At 38.6% G+C, this 19,759-nt stretch overlaps 1 protein-coding gene across 15 annotated transcripts in view; it reads right to left on the bottom strand.

The window, feature by feature from the left end:
- The window catches only part of Tax1bp1 (Tax1 binding protein 1), a 55,915-nt gene extending 36,379 nt beyond the window's left edge, over positions 1-19,536 (bottom strand). For 8 of the 15 annotated variants that reach the window (XM_087655956.1, XM_087655964.1, XM_087655958.1 and 5 more), the window contains exons 1-4: positions 19,445-19,536; positions 12,410-12,578; positions 6,804-6,906; positions 2,138-2,325 (exon numbers count right to left, since the gene is read on the bottom strand). In XM_087655956.1, the coding sequence (XP_087512082.1) occupies positions 2,138-2,325; positions 6,804-6,906; positions 12,410-12,571 (453 nt within the window). In that variant the 5' untranslated portion in view covers positions 12,572-12,578; positions 19,445-19,536. 15 annotated transcript variants of the gene reach the window in all.
- Between the last annotated feature and the right edge of the window lie 223 nt (positions 19,537-19,759).

Genomic DNA, 19,759 nt, shown 5'->3' with positions numbered 1-19,759 from the left:
TCTAGAGATAAAACTCAAAAAATAGATTTGCCTATCATGTATCAAGATCCTGAATGTAAAGCCGGCACAATTTTTTTGGCTTGTTTGGTCTTTTATGTTCTTGTTTTGGGGTTTTTTAGTCCACAAGTTGTCTACAACCACACCAAGGAGAACGTGCCAGATCTCTTCTGATCTTGAAAGCTAAGCAGGGTCAGGTCTGGTTAGTACTTGGATAGGAAACAGTGTAACAATAAATCTATTTTCTGCTTCAGGTTTCTAATTTGAAATCTCTTAAGAACAAACATATTCCTCAATTCACTAATCATCAATATGCTGCTGCCATGGTCAATTCCCACTTTACTCTTGAAAGCAGAACAAACAGGGTCTTATACCCAGGCTGGCCTGAAATGCTGCCTCCTGCTTTTGCTTCCCAAATGCTGGGATTAAACATGTGTGTGTGCCATCACATCTGGTTTGTATTATAAATCCATTATTTATGTGATTTTGTTTTATTTTCCTAAGCCATTCAAAATAAAATTATGGACACCCCTAAATACCTTAGAGTACCACTAATAAGTGTAGTCTCCTTTCAAAGCACTCCTGTGATTATAGCTAAGAAAGTTAGAATAATTGTGTCACCCAATAGCTATCCTTTGGTCAAGCATCCCTTACTTTCCCTAAAAGGGTGTTTTACTTTATTTATTTTTTTCTATTATCCAATTCAAGCTCACAAGTTCAAGGACTATATCTCATTAATCACTTTTAATGTACAGTGTTCATAAAATCATTAAAAACATCAATGAATGTAGAATTCTAAGAGGACTTTTCAGAAAACAAAACCATTTTTATATCCAAAATATTTCCCAAGAGACAGCAATTAAAATCTTGATAACATGGCTTTTGTGGAGAAAAGAAAAAGTGAAAATAACCCGGGCTTCATCCCCATTAGAGACATGGGGAGCAAATGTCCGTCATGTGCAGGGCTTGAGATAAGGGTATCTGACAAGTATTGAAAACCCTGCCCAGCAGCACTGAGTGCACTCCTAGGAGCAGGGTTTTACTTCAGTGTCTCTGACATTCTAACACTAGGCTAAAACCCTGATCACAGGCAGCTGTCACTACAAAATGTTTCAGTCACCCTATAAAAGTTGCATTTCTTATTTAAGATAAGAGAGGAATTTCTGAGAAAAGGAAGGAAAGATATGAAGAATTCACCTAACTATTCATCTAACTCCTAGATGAACTATCTTTGAACAGCCTGACAGTGGAAGGCAGTGTAACCTCGTATCTTTCCTTTTCTAGTCTCAGTTCTTAAAGTTAAACAAAGAAAGGAAAAAAAAAACCAAAAGCATAAATATCTGCTTTTAAAGATCCATCTGTCTATAAAGAAAGAACAATCACCTGTAATATATGAAATATAGATGTAATTAAAAAATAAGGTAACCCATTTAAAAATGCTATTTTTAATAAAAGGACTAAATACAATTAGTCACATTATTTCAAAGAACGGTCTAGCTTTCAGATATAAAGTAGAAAATATGATCTTGAAAGAGAAGACTTTCTTCTCATTTCATAACTACTAAAACTAAAGCATATGGCATCATCCTAAGACCAAAGAATCCCTAGTATTCAGTTTCAAAATGTGAACTACAGTGATGCCCTGCTTCACTGCACTCTCCAGCCAGTTCCACCCCTAACTCTGGACAACTCAGCAATCAAATGGCGTAAGGACCTGAAGAGGAAAGCTCAAGGTGAGGACACAGAAGGCAAGCCCATGTCTAAGTGGTTCCAAAGGCTGTCCTCCTGCACTAGTTACTGGACACAGGACACTTTTAGGCCCTAAATCAGGTAACTTCTCAGCACTCATCTGACAGTGTATACCACAACAGAACCACAAAATAATTGTGATAAAAAGACTAGCCCCACCCGCTAGTCTCGCCCAACTGGTAAACTCCAGGTTCAATGAGAAACTTGTCTCAAAAAGTAAGACTGAGAATGATTAAGGAAAACAGTTAACTTTGACTTCCAGTCTCTACACATGGATTCACTTATAATTTTACTTTAACAACATTTGATTCTGGAAGCCCCTCTTGGCATAACTTGAAATTTCTCACAATGCCAGTCAAGGAAAACTCTATACCTCACTGTAGGTGCTCACCTCAAGAAGGCCAGCTTTTGTGGTCACCACCAACATATCAGAATTTCCTTCATCTTCCATAGTGAGCAGCTCTTCAACTGGAGAAGCAGCTCGAAACTGGAAAGGAGTACTGGCTCCACGAATTTCACCCTTATGGGTGACGTAACAGAACTGATAAAATTCTCCATCATCATTTGGAAGGTAATATCCTAGAGGTGGGTAACAACAATTATTAAACTTGCTAATTTAAAAATACTTTCCATCCTTCATACTATTATTCTGAACATTTCTAGATCGAGTCTTCCCTATTGTTTACAAACTTATCAGTTCAAATTATACTTTCTTCTCAAACATACCCCGAAGTTATATGTCTTAGATATAAACACTGAACTATACCTGCAACCTTCAAAAAAGAGTTGATGTTGAGACACAGTCTTAAGCTTAAAATTCTTTTGCACTGGCCTCCCATATACCCGGAAAATATACTCACGTGCCCCCCACACCCAGCTTTGCACATGCTTTGTATCTTAAGTCTCTGAAATACTGAGGACAGGTACAAATATGCCCACTGAGAGGAAATGCATTAATTTAAGTGACTAGAGTACATGTACTAAAGAAAGAACATAAAACCTGAGTTTACAAAAAAAAAAGAAAGAAAGAAAGAAAGAAAGGAAGAAAGGAAGAAAGAAAGAAAGAAAGAAAGAAAGAAAGAAAGAAAGAAAGAAAGAAAGAAAGAAAGAAAAGGGCTGGAGAGATGGCTAAGTGGTTAAGAGCAATGACTGCTCTTCCAGACGTCCTGAGTTCAAATCCCAGCAACCACATGGTGGCTCACAACCATCTATAATGCGATCTGATGCCCTCTTCTGGTGTGTCTGAAGATAGCTATAGTGTACTTATATATAATAAATAAATAGATAAATAGATAGATAAATAAATAAATCTTAAAAAAAAACTGAGTTTACACAAAGATGTGTATATCCATTCAGGAACTGCCACAGAATCTAAAATCTGTACCTCTCATCTTTCACGTCCTAACATTTTTAGATTCACTGTTATGACTACTTCAGTCATCTGATTTTAACCCTTTAAAAAATAGGTGGCTTTTCTCTTTAGGGTACTTGGTAAGCAAAAAATAACCCTTAATAATTTGAATTTTTAAAATTATATTCATTTATTTATTTTGTATATATGTGACAACTTTCAGGAATTCCTTCTCTCCTTCTATAGTGTGGGTTCCAGGGAGCAAACTGAACCATCAAACTATCTGCTCAATCATCTTGCTGATCCTCAAAAGCAAATTCGAAAGGATATAAAAGAATAAAAGCATATCAGAAAAATAAATAAATAATGGCAGCCCACCTGAAGGCAATCCTAACAGCCAAAGCCAGAACAATTCCAACAATAACAACCTTACTACTTTCAAGAGTATGACTTTTAAAGTTATTATCAAGCTTTATTTCTTTAAAAAAAAATGAGTTCATGGAAAAGAATAATTAACAATTCCAACTAAGGTACAAATAATGTGCGTGTCTCAGTAGCCACCACCATAATTACTATGATAAACAATGTTCTGAGGGACAATGGAAACTAGTGGCTGAAAACAAAGAGAAACAAGGTATTTTCATAATTTAAAGTAGTCTGGCCCATAACATTGTTTAATTACAAAGAGAAAACTACTAACTTAGGAGAGCCCAGATAGCATCAGGGTTCAGATAAACAACAGTAATAATAAAGTGTATAAATACTTCCGAACTCAACACACTCAAAAAGGTCTATTACTACTATGACAATCTTTGCAAAAAAAAAAAAAAACTAAATATATATATTAGATCTAACCATGAGCAAACTAATCCTAAATGAGACCTATTCAAGAGCACTCCTCAAGGATGTCAACAAAGAATGACCAATCAATGCACTATGGGAGTAGGGTAACAGCTGCAACAGAGCTGTGGAAACACTGCTAATGGCTAAGCGAAGTGAATGCTTTAATTAGAAGCGCTATAACTTAACAACTGGTTAAAAGTACTTGTTCTTTTTGCAGGAACACAGGCTTGGTTGCCAACTCCCACATGGTGATTCCCAACCATCTGTAAGTCCAGTTAAAGGGGATCAAATGCCCGCCTCTGGCTTCTGTGGATACCATCACTCAACTGGACACACAAACACCCACACAGAGAAATAAAACCAACCTTAAAACAAAAACAAAGGGCCAGAAACATGGCTCCATTAGTAAAGCCACTCACTATCCACCAAGCCTGACAATCAAACCTGGCAAACCCAAGTTCAATCCCCAGTGCCCAAATATTAGCAAATCAATCCCTGTAAGTTGCTCTCCAACCTCCACATGTTCTTGACAGAGACAGACACAGACATACACAGCCACACAAACGTTGAACGGTTTAAAAAAAGACAAAAAAATCCTACACCACAGATATTCGGGAAATGATAATTTTTTTTTTTTTTTTTGGTTCTTTTTTTCGGAGCTGGGGACCGAACCCAGGGCCTTGCGCTTCCTAGGCAAGCGCTCTACCACTGAGCTAAATCCCCAACCCCGATAATTTTTTACAAACTAAAATAATATGCCTTAAAAGTATTTTATTCATTCATCAGGGTTCAGATGAACAGCAGCAGCAATAATCAGTCAGTACTACAATTTATGACTATTTGTCTATAAATAAGACAAGAAAACTTTTTTAAAAAATCAATCTGTAATGTGACATCAGTGTTCAGTAAAACAGACATAAAATTAAAAAAAAAAAAAAACCTACCTAATTTGTAAAACTTCTTTACTGCTTCTGTACTTAAGACCCAGGAAACTGTCTTCAAGTACAAACTGCATGCTTCTGCATTTTTGCTAAGTCACTAATAAATGTATTAGTTACTAGAACAAACCCAGTAAGTTAACTTATTTTTAAAATAAAAACATTCACAAAAAAAAAAGACTAACAAACAAATAAATCTACTCCTTTTTAAGAAAAAAAATTGAAATGCAACAAAATAACCTCTAACACAGGTTTACATTTGACCACCTAAAAAGCCTGTATATTGAAAGATAAACTACAGACATAAACGTATGCTTCTGGCTGAAGGCAGAGGCAAAGTACTGAACTCAGGGCCTTGTGCATGCTAAGCACACCATTAGTCTGTACTCCCAAAGCCTTGCCTATATTAATATACAAAAGATCCAAGTGCTATCTTTTGTAGGTAACATGTATTACGTGCTTTGAGTTGGTTTTCCTCTTCCACTTTGCTTTTAGAGATAGGTGTCAAGTTCCTGACCAAGTCTCTTATGTCCGCATCCATCAATTTTGAAAGCTCTAGATCCCAGATCAGCAGGGCATGGCAGTACATGCCTATAAATCCAAGTAGCACTCAGGAAGATAAGCAGGAGGATCACAAATCCACACATAGCTAGCCTTGGCTACAGCAAGACTGATATTCATTCTCATCCCCATTCTCCTCCCCTCCCTCTCTGCACATGTATATACATGTCTACACAAATATATGTAGAAATATTTATGTATATGTGTGTCTGTAGTGGTTTGAATGAACCTGGACCCCATAAGCACATTTATTTGCATGTCTGGTTTTTAGTTAGGAGAACCATTAGGGAAGGATTTGGAGAACTGGAGGTGTTTCACTGGGGGCATGTTTTAAAGTTTCAAAGGTCCGGTCATTCCCAGTCAACTCTCTGCCTTGTGGTTGTCTCTACAGCTACTGCTGCAATGTCATGCCTGCTTGTCTGCTACTACGACACCTCCCAATAATAACTGTAAACCCCAATAAATCCTTTCTTCTGTAAGTTGTCTTGCTCAAAATGTTTTATTACAGCAATGTTTTATTACAGAAAAATAAGACAGTATTCTTTTATTCTATCTTTTGAGACACACATAGTACAAATTCATTATCTACAGTTACCCTAAAGTTCGATCATAGCACAATAAAACATTTTTACTCTTATCTAGAGATAAACACTGGCCAGAGGAGCCATGATGAAAATCTCTCAGTAACTGTTTCCCAGTGTATACTGCTAGTAAACACAATAATGGACTTGCTAAAGCCATGGATAATCATTTCCACAAATAATCCACTCCCAAAGGAGCTAGAGAGAGGAAAACAATACCCTGAAACAAGGGCACACTACAGTTTATGTCCCTTATAAGGGACAAATCAAAACTGGCGTAAATGAAAGGGTCTTTTGAATGTACAAATGAGTAAGTATTGTGGCAACTTCGACCTCATCCTTGGTGGATATTCCTTTCCCTCACGTGCAATCAATCCTCAGACTGTGTGTGTGGATATGCACTTCTGTCCTCCTACCTGTCTCCCTTCCCTTGTTAATGCTTATATCTAGACCTGCATCACAACCTTTTCTTAAGAAACTCCCAAGTTTGCTTCATTAAAAAAAGGAATGTTCTGAGTAGCTATGAAAGCCCCTTGTGACCCACACATGGTATTCATTCATCTGCCTTTCACTCAATAATGGCTCATTTAAACACAGCTGAAACAGGTAACTACAATAGAGGTTGCTAGCTTGATCAAGTCCTTCAGTTTTCAGTTCTTTTTTTTTTTTTTTTTTTCATTTTTCTTTTTTTCAGAGCTGGGGACCGAACTCAGGGCCTTGCGCTTGCTAGGCAAGCGCTCTACCACTGAGCTAAATCCCCAACCCCCAGTTTTCAGTTCTTACCTTGAAATGCTAGTACACAGTTGACTGTTGATCCTTCCACATACTGTTCAGGCATAGGAGACCATAAAAATGTGTAATAGTCACGAGCAGTACTCCATCCAACCTAAAGGAGAAAAATTTAAGAAGGAATGTAACTAAACACCCTAATATTAGCTAGACACATCATTTTTATTACATCCTAAAGTTAAAATATGCACTTAAAATTTTAAAATCTTGAGTTGTTATCAGGGATGTCTAATTATGATTTATTAAACTGTTACCAAAAGCTACAGAAATTTACATAAACTGAATGAAATGTCCTATCATATATTCAAATGCAAAGTGCTACCTAGAAATACACACATGATAAAATACAAAATCTTCTGTTTATTATTTAAAATAATTATGTTACTATACCCTGTGGATTTCTGTGTGCACAGATGCATGTTTGTGCATAGAGAGGCCAGAGGTCAATGTTGAATGTCTTCCTCAACTGCTCTCTACCTTGTTTTATGAGACAGGGTCTCTCACTGACTCTGGACCTCACCAATTTGGCTGAATTAGGTGGCTAGCAAACTCTAGAGATCCTTCTCTCCACCTGCTCTATGTCAGGATTACAGACATGAAGACCCAGCTTTACAAGATGGGTGCTGTGGAGATTCAAATTCAAATCCTTATAGCCATTTACTGATGAAGCCACCTTCCTAGGCCCTCTATTATGTACTTTTAAATAACTTATTGTTTTATATCTCATACTAAGGACCTGGGATTTTTTGGGGGGAGGAGGTGTTTTGTTTTGTTTTATATAAGTACTCTCTTGTAACTGAAATCACTAATCTTTCATCTTTGGCAAGTTCTGCCTGAAAGCAATTTGTATATCTTGGTTGGGAAGAGTATTTACATTCTAATAGATCATTATACCTCACCTATTAACATATTTTCATCTTGGATATATGCAAGGAAAGATGTTTAAAACACACTGAATGTGACTCATGAGTCTCATGAATAAACTCATGAGAAACGTTCTTATACAACCCAGTACCATATGCAATATACAATAAAGAAATTAAAATATATGTAACATTTTCAACTTAAATAGACATTACAGATCTCAAACTGTGTTTTGTAAACAGATTAACTATGTTAAATATTGACTATTAGAGGTAAGTTTAAAGCAAGTACACTGTTAGCAACATTACATAAAACTATACATCCATCAGTCTTAGATTGTATGTTCTATGATTTTTCTAGATTCGTGTGTGTGTGTGTGTGTGTGTGTGTGTGTGTGTGTGTGTTTGTATACACATGTACTCTTGTGCACACATACCACAAGACAACTTTTGGGAGTCAGTCCTCTTCCCTGGGGATCGCACTCTGGCTGCCTGCCCTGGTACTGAACAGAAGACACCCTTCATACTTTCTGAAACTCCATCTCCTTCCTTCCAACACTGGCACTGTGAGTGTTTAGTTGGGAAGAAGCATACTTGATAAAAAGACTGGGAAGAGAACAGGAAGAAAAGAAAAGGCTTTCCTTTGGCTACACTGAGAAAATTACAAAGTATCTGAAGAGACTTCTGCCAAGTGAGTGAAAGTGAAAGTAAAGAAACCCGGAGAAGATAGGAGTCGCACAGCCCGCTCTGCTCCACTTCACAGTGCATAATCCAGAAAATCCTTTGGGAGAACTCCAAAAACCCATTAGAAAAACAAGTACTCCAGGACAGCTACAATTCAAGAGTACCTCCACTGAAGACAAAGAGGCATTGTTTTCTAACAACCACAAGGCTCTTTTCCCCTGCTGGCTCAGGAGAGAGACCATTCTGTTGGGGATCAGGGAGGAGGTAGACATGGATCTAACATGCAGACATTTTGATGGACTGTGCATGTTTCTGCCTCACCTGACTTGGCACCAACAAAACCAGGACAATTTGAATGCCTAGGCACTGGGGATGGGGGTAGGGATGGGGGTGGGGACTGTTCTACTGACATGCAGTACCACAGACAGACACAAGAGGGAGAAAGAGTACAAACTCCTGAAACAAGCAGTATTTTTCAGTTGGGAAATTACACAACATAACACATACCAGTGAAAGATTGAAGGGAAACCCAGAGAACCTTTGGACAGGGTATATAGTGAACGTTTTTCCTGTACAAACAAGTCTGAAATGATTCAAAGAGGATACTACTTTGTGGAAATCACAAAATGGAAAAATTCTTCTGAAGAATGCAAGATCCAAAGGAAAAAAATAAATTTTAAGAAACTTCATTAAGCTAAAAGAAAATAACCTCAGGAAACAGAGTTCAATAAATTATCTGGGGCTGGAAAGATGACTCAGTGGCTAAGAGCACTGACTGCTCTTCCAGAGGTCCTGAGTTCAAATCCCAGCAACCACATGGTGGCTCACAACCATCTGTAATGAGAACTGATGCCCTCTTCTAGTGTGTCTGAAGAGAACTACAGTGTATTTGTATATAATAAATAAATAAATCTTTAAATAAATAAATTATCTGACCAACAACCCAAAAATAATCATTTAATAAAGTTCAATGTAACCCAATAATCAACTGTCCAAAAATAATGAAACAAAAAATAGCCACACTACTCTAGAGATAAAGAATACAGTAACTGAATTGAAAACTTCACAAGAGGGTTTCCACAACTGACTAAAACTGAATAAAGATTCTGCAAACTTGGTCAGACATCAACTACACAGCAAGTCTGAAGCCTCCTACCTGGGCTTAAGAGCTTGGGGGGTGGGCAGTGGGGGGTGGTGAGCATGTGTGCAAGCTCAATGGATAGAAGGGCTTTCTTTCCACCAAGCCAGACAACTCAAGTTCAATCACTGGGACCCACAGGGTAGAAGGATAGAACTGACTCCTGAAAATTGTCCTTTGACCTAGACACACATACGCACAAACAAGCACTAGCACACATGTATACAGAAAATTAATTTAACTAAATGTAATTTTAAATTTTAGTATTAATAACTGAGTCAGGGAATATAAAACCATATGAAAAAGGGAGCTGAATATAAAGGAACCTACCTACCAATACAAACAACATAAACAAGTGGTGTACATCTTTAATCCATTACTCATAAGGCTGAGAAAAGACTGAGTTCAAAGCCAGCCTGGGTAGCAGTAGAAGACAATAAATAAATAACAAACAAACAAACACAAACTGACTTCTAGGAACAGAGAATCTTAGAGCATATTTGTACAAGTAGCAGCTGAAACTTACTAGGTAGGAAAAGGAAAATGAAAAAGTAAAGAAATTAAAAATAGCTAATGCTCTATGCCTAGAGCCCCAGATTTTGGGAGAGTGAGGTAACCTAGGCTATTAGGCTATAGGGAGTTTAAGGGCAGCCTAGACTACATAAGAAAACCATGTCTCTATAAACAAACAACCGAAAGCACCTTAGCTAAGCTAAGCCCAAGGAGAGACCAAGGCACATTATCATCAAGCTGCCAAAGGTCTTTAAGGTATAAGGGAAAAGTCACCGTACAAGGGAATACTACCTGCAGATTTCTCAGCCAAAACATTCCAAGCCAGAGGGCACCTTTAATATACTATAATGGGTGGCTTAAATCATTTCTTCCAACAAAATGTTTTGAGAAATAACAAAAGCATGAAACAAAACAGTCAAACAGTTTTAGATCTACTTTCCATAGCAGTTAACCAGTTTATCTCTACAGAGCAAGTTTATTTGTGGAAACAGCATAAGACTCCTCAAAGGCAGAGGACTGCACCATGGAGTCAGCATGGAATCCTAAGTTTGGGAGCCTAAGCTGGGATTGGAGCCAAAGTGGTAAACCGGGCTCTGAACCTTGGCATTTTGTGGGTAGGGCCTATCTATGATTCTTGCATGCTCAAGCATGCACACCAAATTCAGAGTTACGAGAGCTAGTTAACAGAACTTGTGATTGACACTCTTGGGCTTATCCTCTTTGGGTTTCAAAAAGCCTTCATAAACTCAAGACAGGCCTGAGCTACAGAGTGAGGTCTGGGGTCAGAGTTCTAATTCAACCCACACCAGAGTTAAGACTCTGTCACCTTTAGGTACAATGTAAAATGTCCTATAGTAAGAACCTGGTTCAATTAACTAGATGAACTGACTCAATGAATATGTACATATAAATACTATGACACATTTGGCCATTGTCCAGAACCTCCACTCTTTCAACCCCTTTGCTGATTCAAGTAAGAGTAATTGCCTGCTTTCTATGGGCACTGAGGATTATACTGATAAACAAGTTCAACAGAGAAATGACAGGAAGACCCTGACCCAAGGGCTCACTGATGATTAATTTAAGAACAAACCAGTGAGGGCATTTAAGAAGAAATTCTGCCTACAATGGTACTTTAATTGAGCATCCCCAATATGAAGAAGTAATTAAGCTAAAGGGTGACCTTCTCAAGAACACATGCCAGTTCCTGACAAGAGATTGGACTGGCTATGGACAATCAGCTGAAGGTTCCCAAGTTTTAAGTGCTTGTGGCTCTCTGAAGCTTAAGTGAGAATTTCCTTGCAATGAGTAGATTGATTCTCCTTTCTGTCCCTTGTTACAAGTTTAAAAACCTCACAGCTTATATAATGTAAACATTTAGGGTCCACTTTTAGCTTGGACTAGTTTAACTTCTTCATGTAAAGAGCCAAAATCTTTTTCTCCTAGCCTTTTGAAATTTTATCTATTCTCTACTATATTCTGAAGAGCCAGAAAATTGCAGAAAACCTCCAACATGGGGAATACCAAAGTAGTAGTAACAACTGAATAATAATTTTCAAATAAATACTATGAAAAATGACTGGTGACTATATAAACCAGTCAACAAAGAATTTATTGTTCTCTCAAGTAAAATAGAATATTGACCTAAAAATAAATACAGTAACAGTCAGAGCAATATTAAAGTGATACATAACAAGAGACAATGCAGGGCTACAGAGCTGTTACAAAGTCAATCACAAATGACAAGAAAAGACAGTATACAATTTGAGAAACTTTTAAAAATGATTACTTTCCCCCTTTAAGTATGAAATGGGAGAATTTGAATTTTTTTTTTTTTTAAAAAAAGATTGTGAGCTGAGGCTGCAGCTCACTTGTACAGCACTTGCCCATGAAGCTCTGGGTTCAATCCCCAGTACAGACAACACAAGTTCGTGCATACACACAGAACACTCTAAAAAGTTTTTGCAAATACCTTACCCAAGTTGGATCTTTTGATCACAGAGAAGAAAACCTGTGGAATTAAGTTCCCAATGTTTAAATGACTGCACAGTGTTTATTATTTCATGGTGATATTTACAGAACTGAATCTTAATGTAGTGTTTCTCAAGACAAGGTTAGTAGAAGCTAAATCCAAATCTGTTTAAAGAAAATATTCAGGTTGGCAAGACAACTCTTCAAGGTAAAGTGCATGCTGCTAAGTGTGATGACTGAAGTTCAATCCCCAAAACCCATAAGATTTTTATGTACAACCAACTCTTCAAGTTGTTCTCTGACTAGATACAAACCACAGCACACACAAAACAGACACATACACACGCCACAAAATAAATAAACAAATGTTAATTTCTAAAAAGGTTAAAATGAAAAGAATCTACATGGAAGAAATATTCCAGTTTTCTTACCTTGAATATACCAACCCAATCTTTGGAATGAGGATGAATATACGGAGTTAAGGTGTAATGACACTCCAAGTGTGCATTAGGAAGGTAACTTTTAGCCACATTTTGAAAGATGACATGGGCAAAGTTGGAAGTCTGCAATGGGACTTCTTGAAAGGATGTCATTGTGAATCTGAAAAGAGTAATTCATACAAGTTAAGCACTGTCAACTAAGAATAAACTCATACTTCCAAAATATATTTAACTTTTAGGATGGGAATACAACTCAGTCAAGTCCTTGTTCTCCATATATGAGTGCCCAGCACTATACACATATAAACACAATTCAAATATACATATTTATATGCCTTAAACATGAGAAATATTCCTTTAAAATGGGACAAAATACAAAAATAGAGGAACTAGAGCTAGTATGACTCAAGAAGCTACACTTGAGTTTAAAAGCCAAAACATAGTGAGATCTGTCCCAATACAAAACTCAACTCAATGCAATGCAGCGCACTCCAGGAAAGCTAAGCCCTCTATTCTAACAGAAAGCAAGAGAGCTAGAGGTAATTTATGGAGGCTCTGCCCATTTAAACCTGTTGGCTTCTCTCTAGCAATAAGCAAAAAGAAAAAAATAAGGACAGTTGAATATCTGTATGTTATCAATTATTGTTGAATTAACTCTTCCTCTCTGTATGGAAGCCCTGACCACTATGTTCATGTTCAAGTTCCTCCGTAACTCCCATCTTCCTCCTCTGCTCTCTAGAGTTTGCGTTACCACAGTGAACCTGATGCTAACATTTTGTTAGCATTCTCAGCCCATACTGTAATACCTGGAACCATCACTTCTCAATCCTAGTTTCAAATCAGAATCATTTAAGGGCCTTTAAAAGAAAACAATGATGATGAATCTGTGGATATGTACACATAACACACTCTCCTACCCCAGTCTCTAAAAATTCCCTTAATCCTGTATGCAGCTGAATAGAAAGCCAGTTATTTAACTCTAAACCCAGGCTCTGCCAGCCTTCCTGGAATTTAAGCACGTAAATGTTCTCAGCTTGTCACTTAAAATAGTTCATCATACTTGTTCCTCTACATATACTGATGTTAGCCTTTCCTTCTGGGTTTAATGATATTATCTTAAAAACAACAACAACAAAAATAAACCCTACTTTATTTACTTTACTTATATGCTTACTTATTAAAAATAAGTAGACATTAACTGAATACATACACACAAGTGACACCATGTAGACTAAGCAGGTTATATTTAGGAATACATATGTATATAATATGCATATATGCATGTATCAATAACTGATGAATAAGGAGGTCATAGATTTGAAAGAGAACAAGGAGGATGGTATAGAATAGGGTTTGAAGAACAGAAACAGAAGGGAGAAATGATGTATTAGTCTTATAATCTCAAAACATTAAAGTAGTAATAAAAAGGTATTAAAAACAAGAAGATTCCAGGTATAAAGGTACTTGTCCTGCAAACCCGGCAACCCAAATTCAATTCCTAGAATCCATGTGCAAGGAAGAATTCAAGTTGCAAGGAGAAAATCAGCTCCTAAAGTTGTCTTCTGATCTCCACAAATGGCCAGTGGCACCCCACATCCATCCACATATACAATAAAAATGTTTAAGTTTTTAAAATATAGCATTGGTGAGATATATAATGTTGAAAAATCTACCACAGATCCCGTAGATGCTCTCCTGTTTAGCAAACAAACCCTAGATGAATGACAGAGACGGACCACAAAAAGTGTAAGATTCAAATGGTTCCGTTCTGTTTGTCTCTTTTACTTCAGTTGTTTATTTGAGGCAGAAGCTGCTATGTAGTGCTGGCTTGTCTTTTAAGTCTCAGCAATCCTGCCTCAGCCTCTCGTGCCACACCACCCCAGCTTCAGAAGGTTTTCTAATCTGCTTTACTTTTGATAAAAAAAGGAAAAACAATGATGGAATTTACTCAAAGAAGCAACTACAAAGCACATCATAGACTCAATACAATCATTAATTATCCAGCACACACAAAAATAACTACTTATAGCACTTGCTTCTAAGTCATTAGAGGATCCCTGCACTGATGAAGGAAACCAAGACAAAAAATTGCTAACTAATCTAATTTCCTTTACAACTCAATCAAGTTTGTACTTAGAAAGCACAGCAGTAGATGTTAATCATTTGTGCACTTATTAAAAAGTTTATTGACTAGGCATAATGCTGCAGGCCTAGAGGAGCACTCTGGAAGCTGAGGCAGGATTGCCTCAAGACTAGCCATGACTTCACAGTGAGACTAAAAAAATTTAAAAACTAAGAAATAAAAAGCCATAATCCAGCTAGGGAAGTGATACAAAACTGTAATCCAACATATAAGCAGGTTGAGTAGTTCGAGGCCAGTCTGGGCTACACAGAGACCCTAACCTGAAAGAAAATGAGGGAGAAACCAGCCAACCAGGAGAAAACATGCTTGCTGCTGTGATATGCTTTCCCTAGTGTTAGGACCACTGACTGGATAAGCTCCCTTGGAAACTTAACATCCAGGGAGATGCAAACTGCAGTGGGAAGGATGCTGCTTGAAAGAACACAAGTTTTGTAAAAAGAAGTCTATCCAGAAGCTGGAAAGGAGACACATACTCTTAAACACTCAAGATTTAACAACAAAAAACAACAACAACAAAAATACTTTATATCTGCAAGATGTTCATATCACAAAAGAATCTGTGGTCAAGCCAGGTATGTGGCCCACAATTATAATCCTAGTACTTAGGGGGGAAAAAAAGAATCTGGAGTTCAAGGTCAATGCTCAAGCTACACAGATATTTGAAGGCTGAGCCAAGGCTATGAGACCTCCACCCTCACTCACCCCACCAAAACAAACAAACAAACAAACAAACAAGAAGACTGGAAAGATGGATGGCTTGCAGGATAAAGGACCTGCTTTTACAACTATCAGGGCCTGATACGCATCCCCAGGCACTTACCTATAAGCTCCAGAGCTTTAGAAATAAAAACAGGCAGATCCTAGGGACCCACTAGCCAGCTAGTCTAGCTAAATCAATAAACTCCAGATTCAAAGAGAGGCAATCTTCAAAATAAGTAAATATAGTGAAGAGGCACAGGGACAAACACTTAACATCAACCTCTGGCTTGTGCACATGCACAATATTTTGGTTTTTTTGTTTTGTTTTGTTTTACTTTTATGAAAATATAACTCCTAATTTTAGAAACGTTAACAGGAAGAAACATATCTTGAATCATCAATTTTAAATTAGAAAAAAATTCTGACTCCCACATAGTAACTAACTGCTTCACTCTTCCCACAGATAATACTGAAATGAAGGGAAAGCTACTAAAACACTGGCCTTCACCAAGAATGCCAAAAATAGCCTAGAAGAGAAGCCATGTGCACAGTCACTGCATCACCAACCATGTGGTAATGCCTGGGACTGACATTCAAAGCAAAGAACAAGCCCTGCTTAGTTGGAAAAAGGAAATACAGTCAGGCAACTTCACCATGCCAGACTCTGCTTCCTTGTCTCTAAGGCTTATCTACAGAAACAAGTACAGTAAGTTGGGAAGAGAAAGGTAAATTAAAAATTCCCAGTTACTAATTGAAGGGCCTGACATATGTCTAGGAATCAATGTCTGAGATACTACAGTGAGCTCTTCCTATTTCAGTCTCAAAGTTCTAATATGAGCAGAATTCCTCTCTGTCAGGCTGTAAACTAGGCTCTACGACAGCATTTCTCAACCCGTGAGTTTCAGCTCCTTTCCGGGTCAAATGAACCTTTTACTGGGGTTGCCTAAAATCATCCAAGACCTTGGCTATTTACACAACTCATAACAGTAGCAAAATTACAGTTATGAAGTAGCAACAACAAAAATTTTGTGATTGAGGGTCCCTACAACTGTAATAAAGGGTCTCAGATTGGGAAGATGGAGAACCACTGATCTGACATCTTTGCACTAAAACCCAATTTTATTATTTCTAAACTTCGCTAACATCCAAAGACAAGATGAGTAAGGAGACAGTAAGCATTAGCTGAGCAAACATCTAACACTAAGGAGGAAGAGCATTTCTCTCATGCCTCTTTACTTACCACTCTTGCTTGGCCTTTACTAGCCCCAAACGGAGCAGCCTTTTGTGGTACTATTTCTTCCAGTGGCTCCATATAAAATTAAATGACTTTTTAAATTTAAAGCATTTCACCTATCCTACCAATTAAGCTTCAAAAAAGCTGGGTGATACATTTTTTTTACGTCTTCATCAATTAGTTATAAAACATAGGTGAAAAGGTTTAATTTCTAGCATTCGCTTTAAAAACTCCAGGAAAAAAACCAATGTGTTGGGAGGAAGGGAGGAGGTAATGAAATAAAAGAAAAACCTTAATTTCATTGTTCCTGTTTCTTTCGTGTGTGATCAGAAATTTCAGAAATAAAATCAATAACAGCAAATAAAAAAGCAAGCTAGAAAAAAAAAACCTGTTCTAACTTACTTCAATAGAAAACACTGCAAGAACACTTTGTGCCCTTGCAAAGTACCATAATTAAGATAATGGTTGGCAGCCAATGTTTTTAAAAATCTTCAGTTACAAAAACAGGGGCCTATTTCCAGCACTTGGGAAATAGAGGCAGGCAGATCCCTGTGAGTTTGGGGTGGCCTGATCTACACAGTAGATTCCAGCCCAGCCAAGACTACACACACAAAGCAAGACCCTCCCTCCAAAAATGTGTGTGTGTGTGTGTGTGTGTGTGTGTGTGTGTGTGTGTGTAATTTCTCCAAACTTAAATCCTAAATGACAGAAACATATGAAGGAGAATAAAAATAGCCTGATATTAAGTTCCCTTATTCACTCTTCAGTCTTCTGCATGTTTGTAGAATACCATAGTCTCAGAAAGATATTATCAGTCAACGTGACTTGTTGATTTGCACTCCTGAAGACATCTCTACCTCCAGTAGCCTGAACAGCTGTGTATTCCTATATTCTACCCAGCTGTTTTCTCTTTTGAGAAAGACTCTTTGTGCAACTCTAGTTGAGGCTGGCCTCAAGCTGACAATCCTCCCTGCCTCAGCTCCCAAGTGCTAGAATTCCAGGTGATAAAACATCGGGAATTATTTAACTTACTTTTTGTATTTTTTTTTTAGTAAGTTCATTTCTAAAATACTATGTTCTTGGCCCAAAATTTGTAATTTCTCTTAAGGTTTATTTAGAACAATGTAAACTTTAGAGCTACAAGTGTATAAAGCCCAAACTTATCATACTAACAACCATTCTAAAAGAAAATACACCAATAAACTTCAGTGAAGCAGGGCTTGGTTGTAAACACCTTAATACCAGCACTCAGAAGGTAAGTAGATGCCATGCAAAGCTCCAGGACAGCCAGGGCTACAACATAGTAAGGCCCGGCCAACAAATATGTAAAAATAAATTTTACAGGTAAGGTAATTCTTCCAAGGAAATATAAATATAGTTAGAATTGCATATAAAAACTTAGCATCCTAAGGGATGGAGAGATGACTTCATAATTAAGAGCACTTATTGCTCTTACAGAGGACCTAAGTTGGGTTCACAGCACCTACAGGGTGGTTCATGAGCATCTATCACTCTACTTCCTGGGCATCTGACACCCTCTTCTGACCTGAGTGGCCACCGGGTATACACATGGTACACACACAAATTCAGGCAAAACACTCACATACATAAAATCTAAATATTAAAAAAAAACAGCATCCTTTAAAAGTTACAACTACTAATGCCAAGATGTTATTTTTGTCCTAGAAATGGTATTCAGTGGCTAAATTTCACATACGTGACTGCGATCCGAAGAGCAAATGGTATGCAGCTAATGTAATAACTTGAAAACAAGTAAGGCAATACAATTGTATTTGAAATTTAACAAATAACGAGGACGAGGAGAAGGTGGCTAACCAGTCATTCTTAGCATAGTCAAATATATTCTTGCAGAAATCTAATGTTTGCCTGTAAGCCTAACATTCGAAAAGGACAGAGATCCAATTTACCCGGGAAGAACAGAATGGAGGCGAATCCTTGGCCTCAACCTCTTCTCCACACCTAGAGAGTACCTTAAAGACCATAAGCCCACTTAATCAGCCCACGTTTAACGAATGTTATTCAAATAATCATTTTCGAATGTTCTTGGATTGAACACTAAAATTTTAATTAGTATTTGTTCATGTCCTGATCATGAATCTTTACCACTGACAGAAAGCAGCGACGAGTAACAACTTCGCAACAAAATTTCTAACATACCAACATAACGAGAAAGCCGAAAATCTATCATAGTCAAATGCCACAACGTTTTCCAACAAAACTTTCAGGAACAAACTGTACTTCATACTTCTCAACAGAGAAATACAAGCGTCCACCACAGCTAAGTTCTAACAGTACAGGTTTCGGGCGAGGAGTGCCAGCCTGTACACGTCTTGCACCTTCCGACCGGTCCAAACACCGGTGAGAGTCAGCAGTGGGTGGGGCGAGGGAGGCGGAGTCGTGAAATCAAGTCCAGACGGCCCAAGAGCGAAGTGAGCCTCCCCAAGATTTCTTAAAGCCCTCTCCCGGCACCAGGGGGAGGGCTGCTTTCCAAACAGCAAGACTTAACTAATCTCTCAGACCAGGTGAAGCCGGAGATCCGGCCAAAACAGGTAAACAGCAAAACCGGGCGACACAGGGAGTCCCCGCCTCTTCCTCCAGGGGAGACTCAAACCAAAACAACCCTACTTGTCCCAGGCTGGGTCAACCCCGGCTCACGCGGCCTAACGCGCCCGCCACCAGTCTCCTGCTTGTTAGACCCCCCGGGCCACCCGCGGCCTAACGCGCCCGCTCCCGCCACGCTTCCCACTCCACCGTAGACCCAAGTCCAGAACACGTCACAATCGAGGCCCGGGAGAAGCTTGTCCTTGGGAAGGAGAGCTTCGTCACCACGGAAACGGTTCCCAGCACTCGCCAGGCCCAGGTTCCAGGGTCGAGACGGAGCGCGAGCGTCGGTTACCTCGAAGGCACGCGGCCCGCCCGCAAGCCTTACCCGTCAGGGTCTCCGCCCGGCACGCTACGCCGGCTCCGGAGTTCAGCAGCCACCGCCACAGCCTCTCAGCCGAGACCGGCTACACCTCCTCTAAGCGGAGAGCCGGCGGCGCGTCACTTCCGCCCTGGGAAGGCTCGCTTCCGCTTTGGCTTCTGCGCGTGCTCCGCGACGACACGCCCCATTCGCTAACCGTGGAGAGTTCTGTAGTGGTTTCCCTGACAGCTTTTCCTCTGTGGCTTTCGCTCAGTGATGTAGTTATCTCAAAACTCAATCCGTTTGAAACAAATTAACTGACTTGCCTAGGAGGTGGGAAGA

This window comes from Rattus norvegicus, chromosome 4, assembly GCF_021556685.1.
Source record: "Rattus norvegicus strain SHRSP/BbbUtx chromosome 4, alternate assembly SHRSP_T2T, whole genome shotgun sequence".
NCBI classification, from domain to species: Eukaryota; Metazoa; Chordata; class Mammalia; order Rodentia; family Muridae; genus Rattus; species Rattus norvegicus.
Note: the sequence above shows the minus strand (reverse complement) of the source record. Positions and strands in the feature narration are given on the sequence as shown.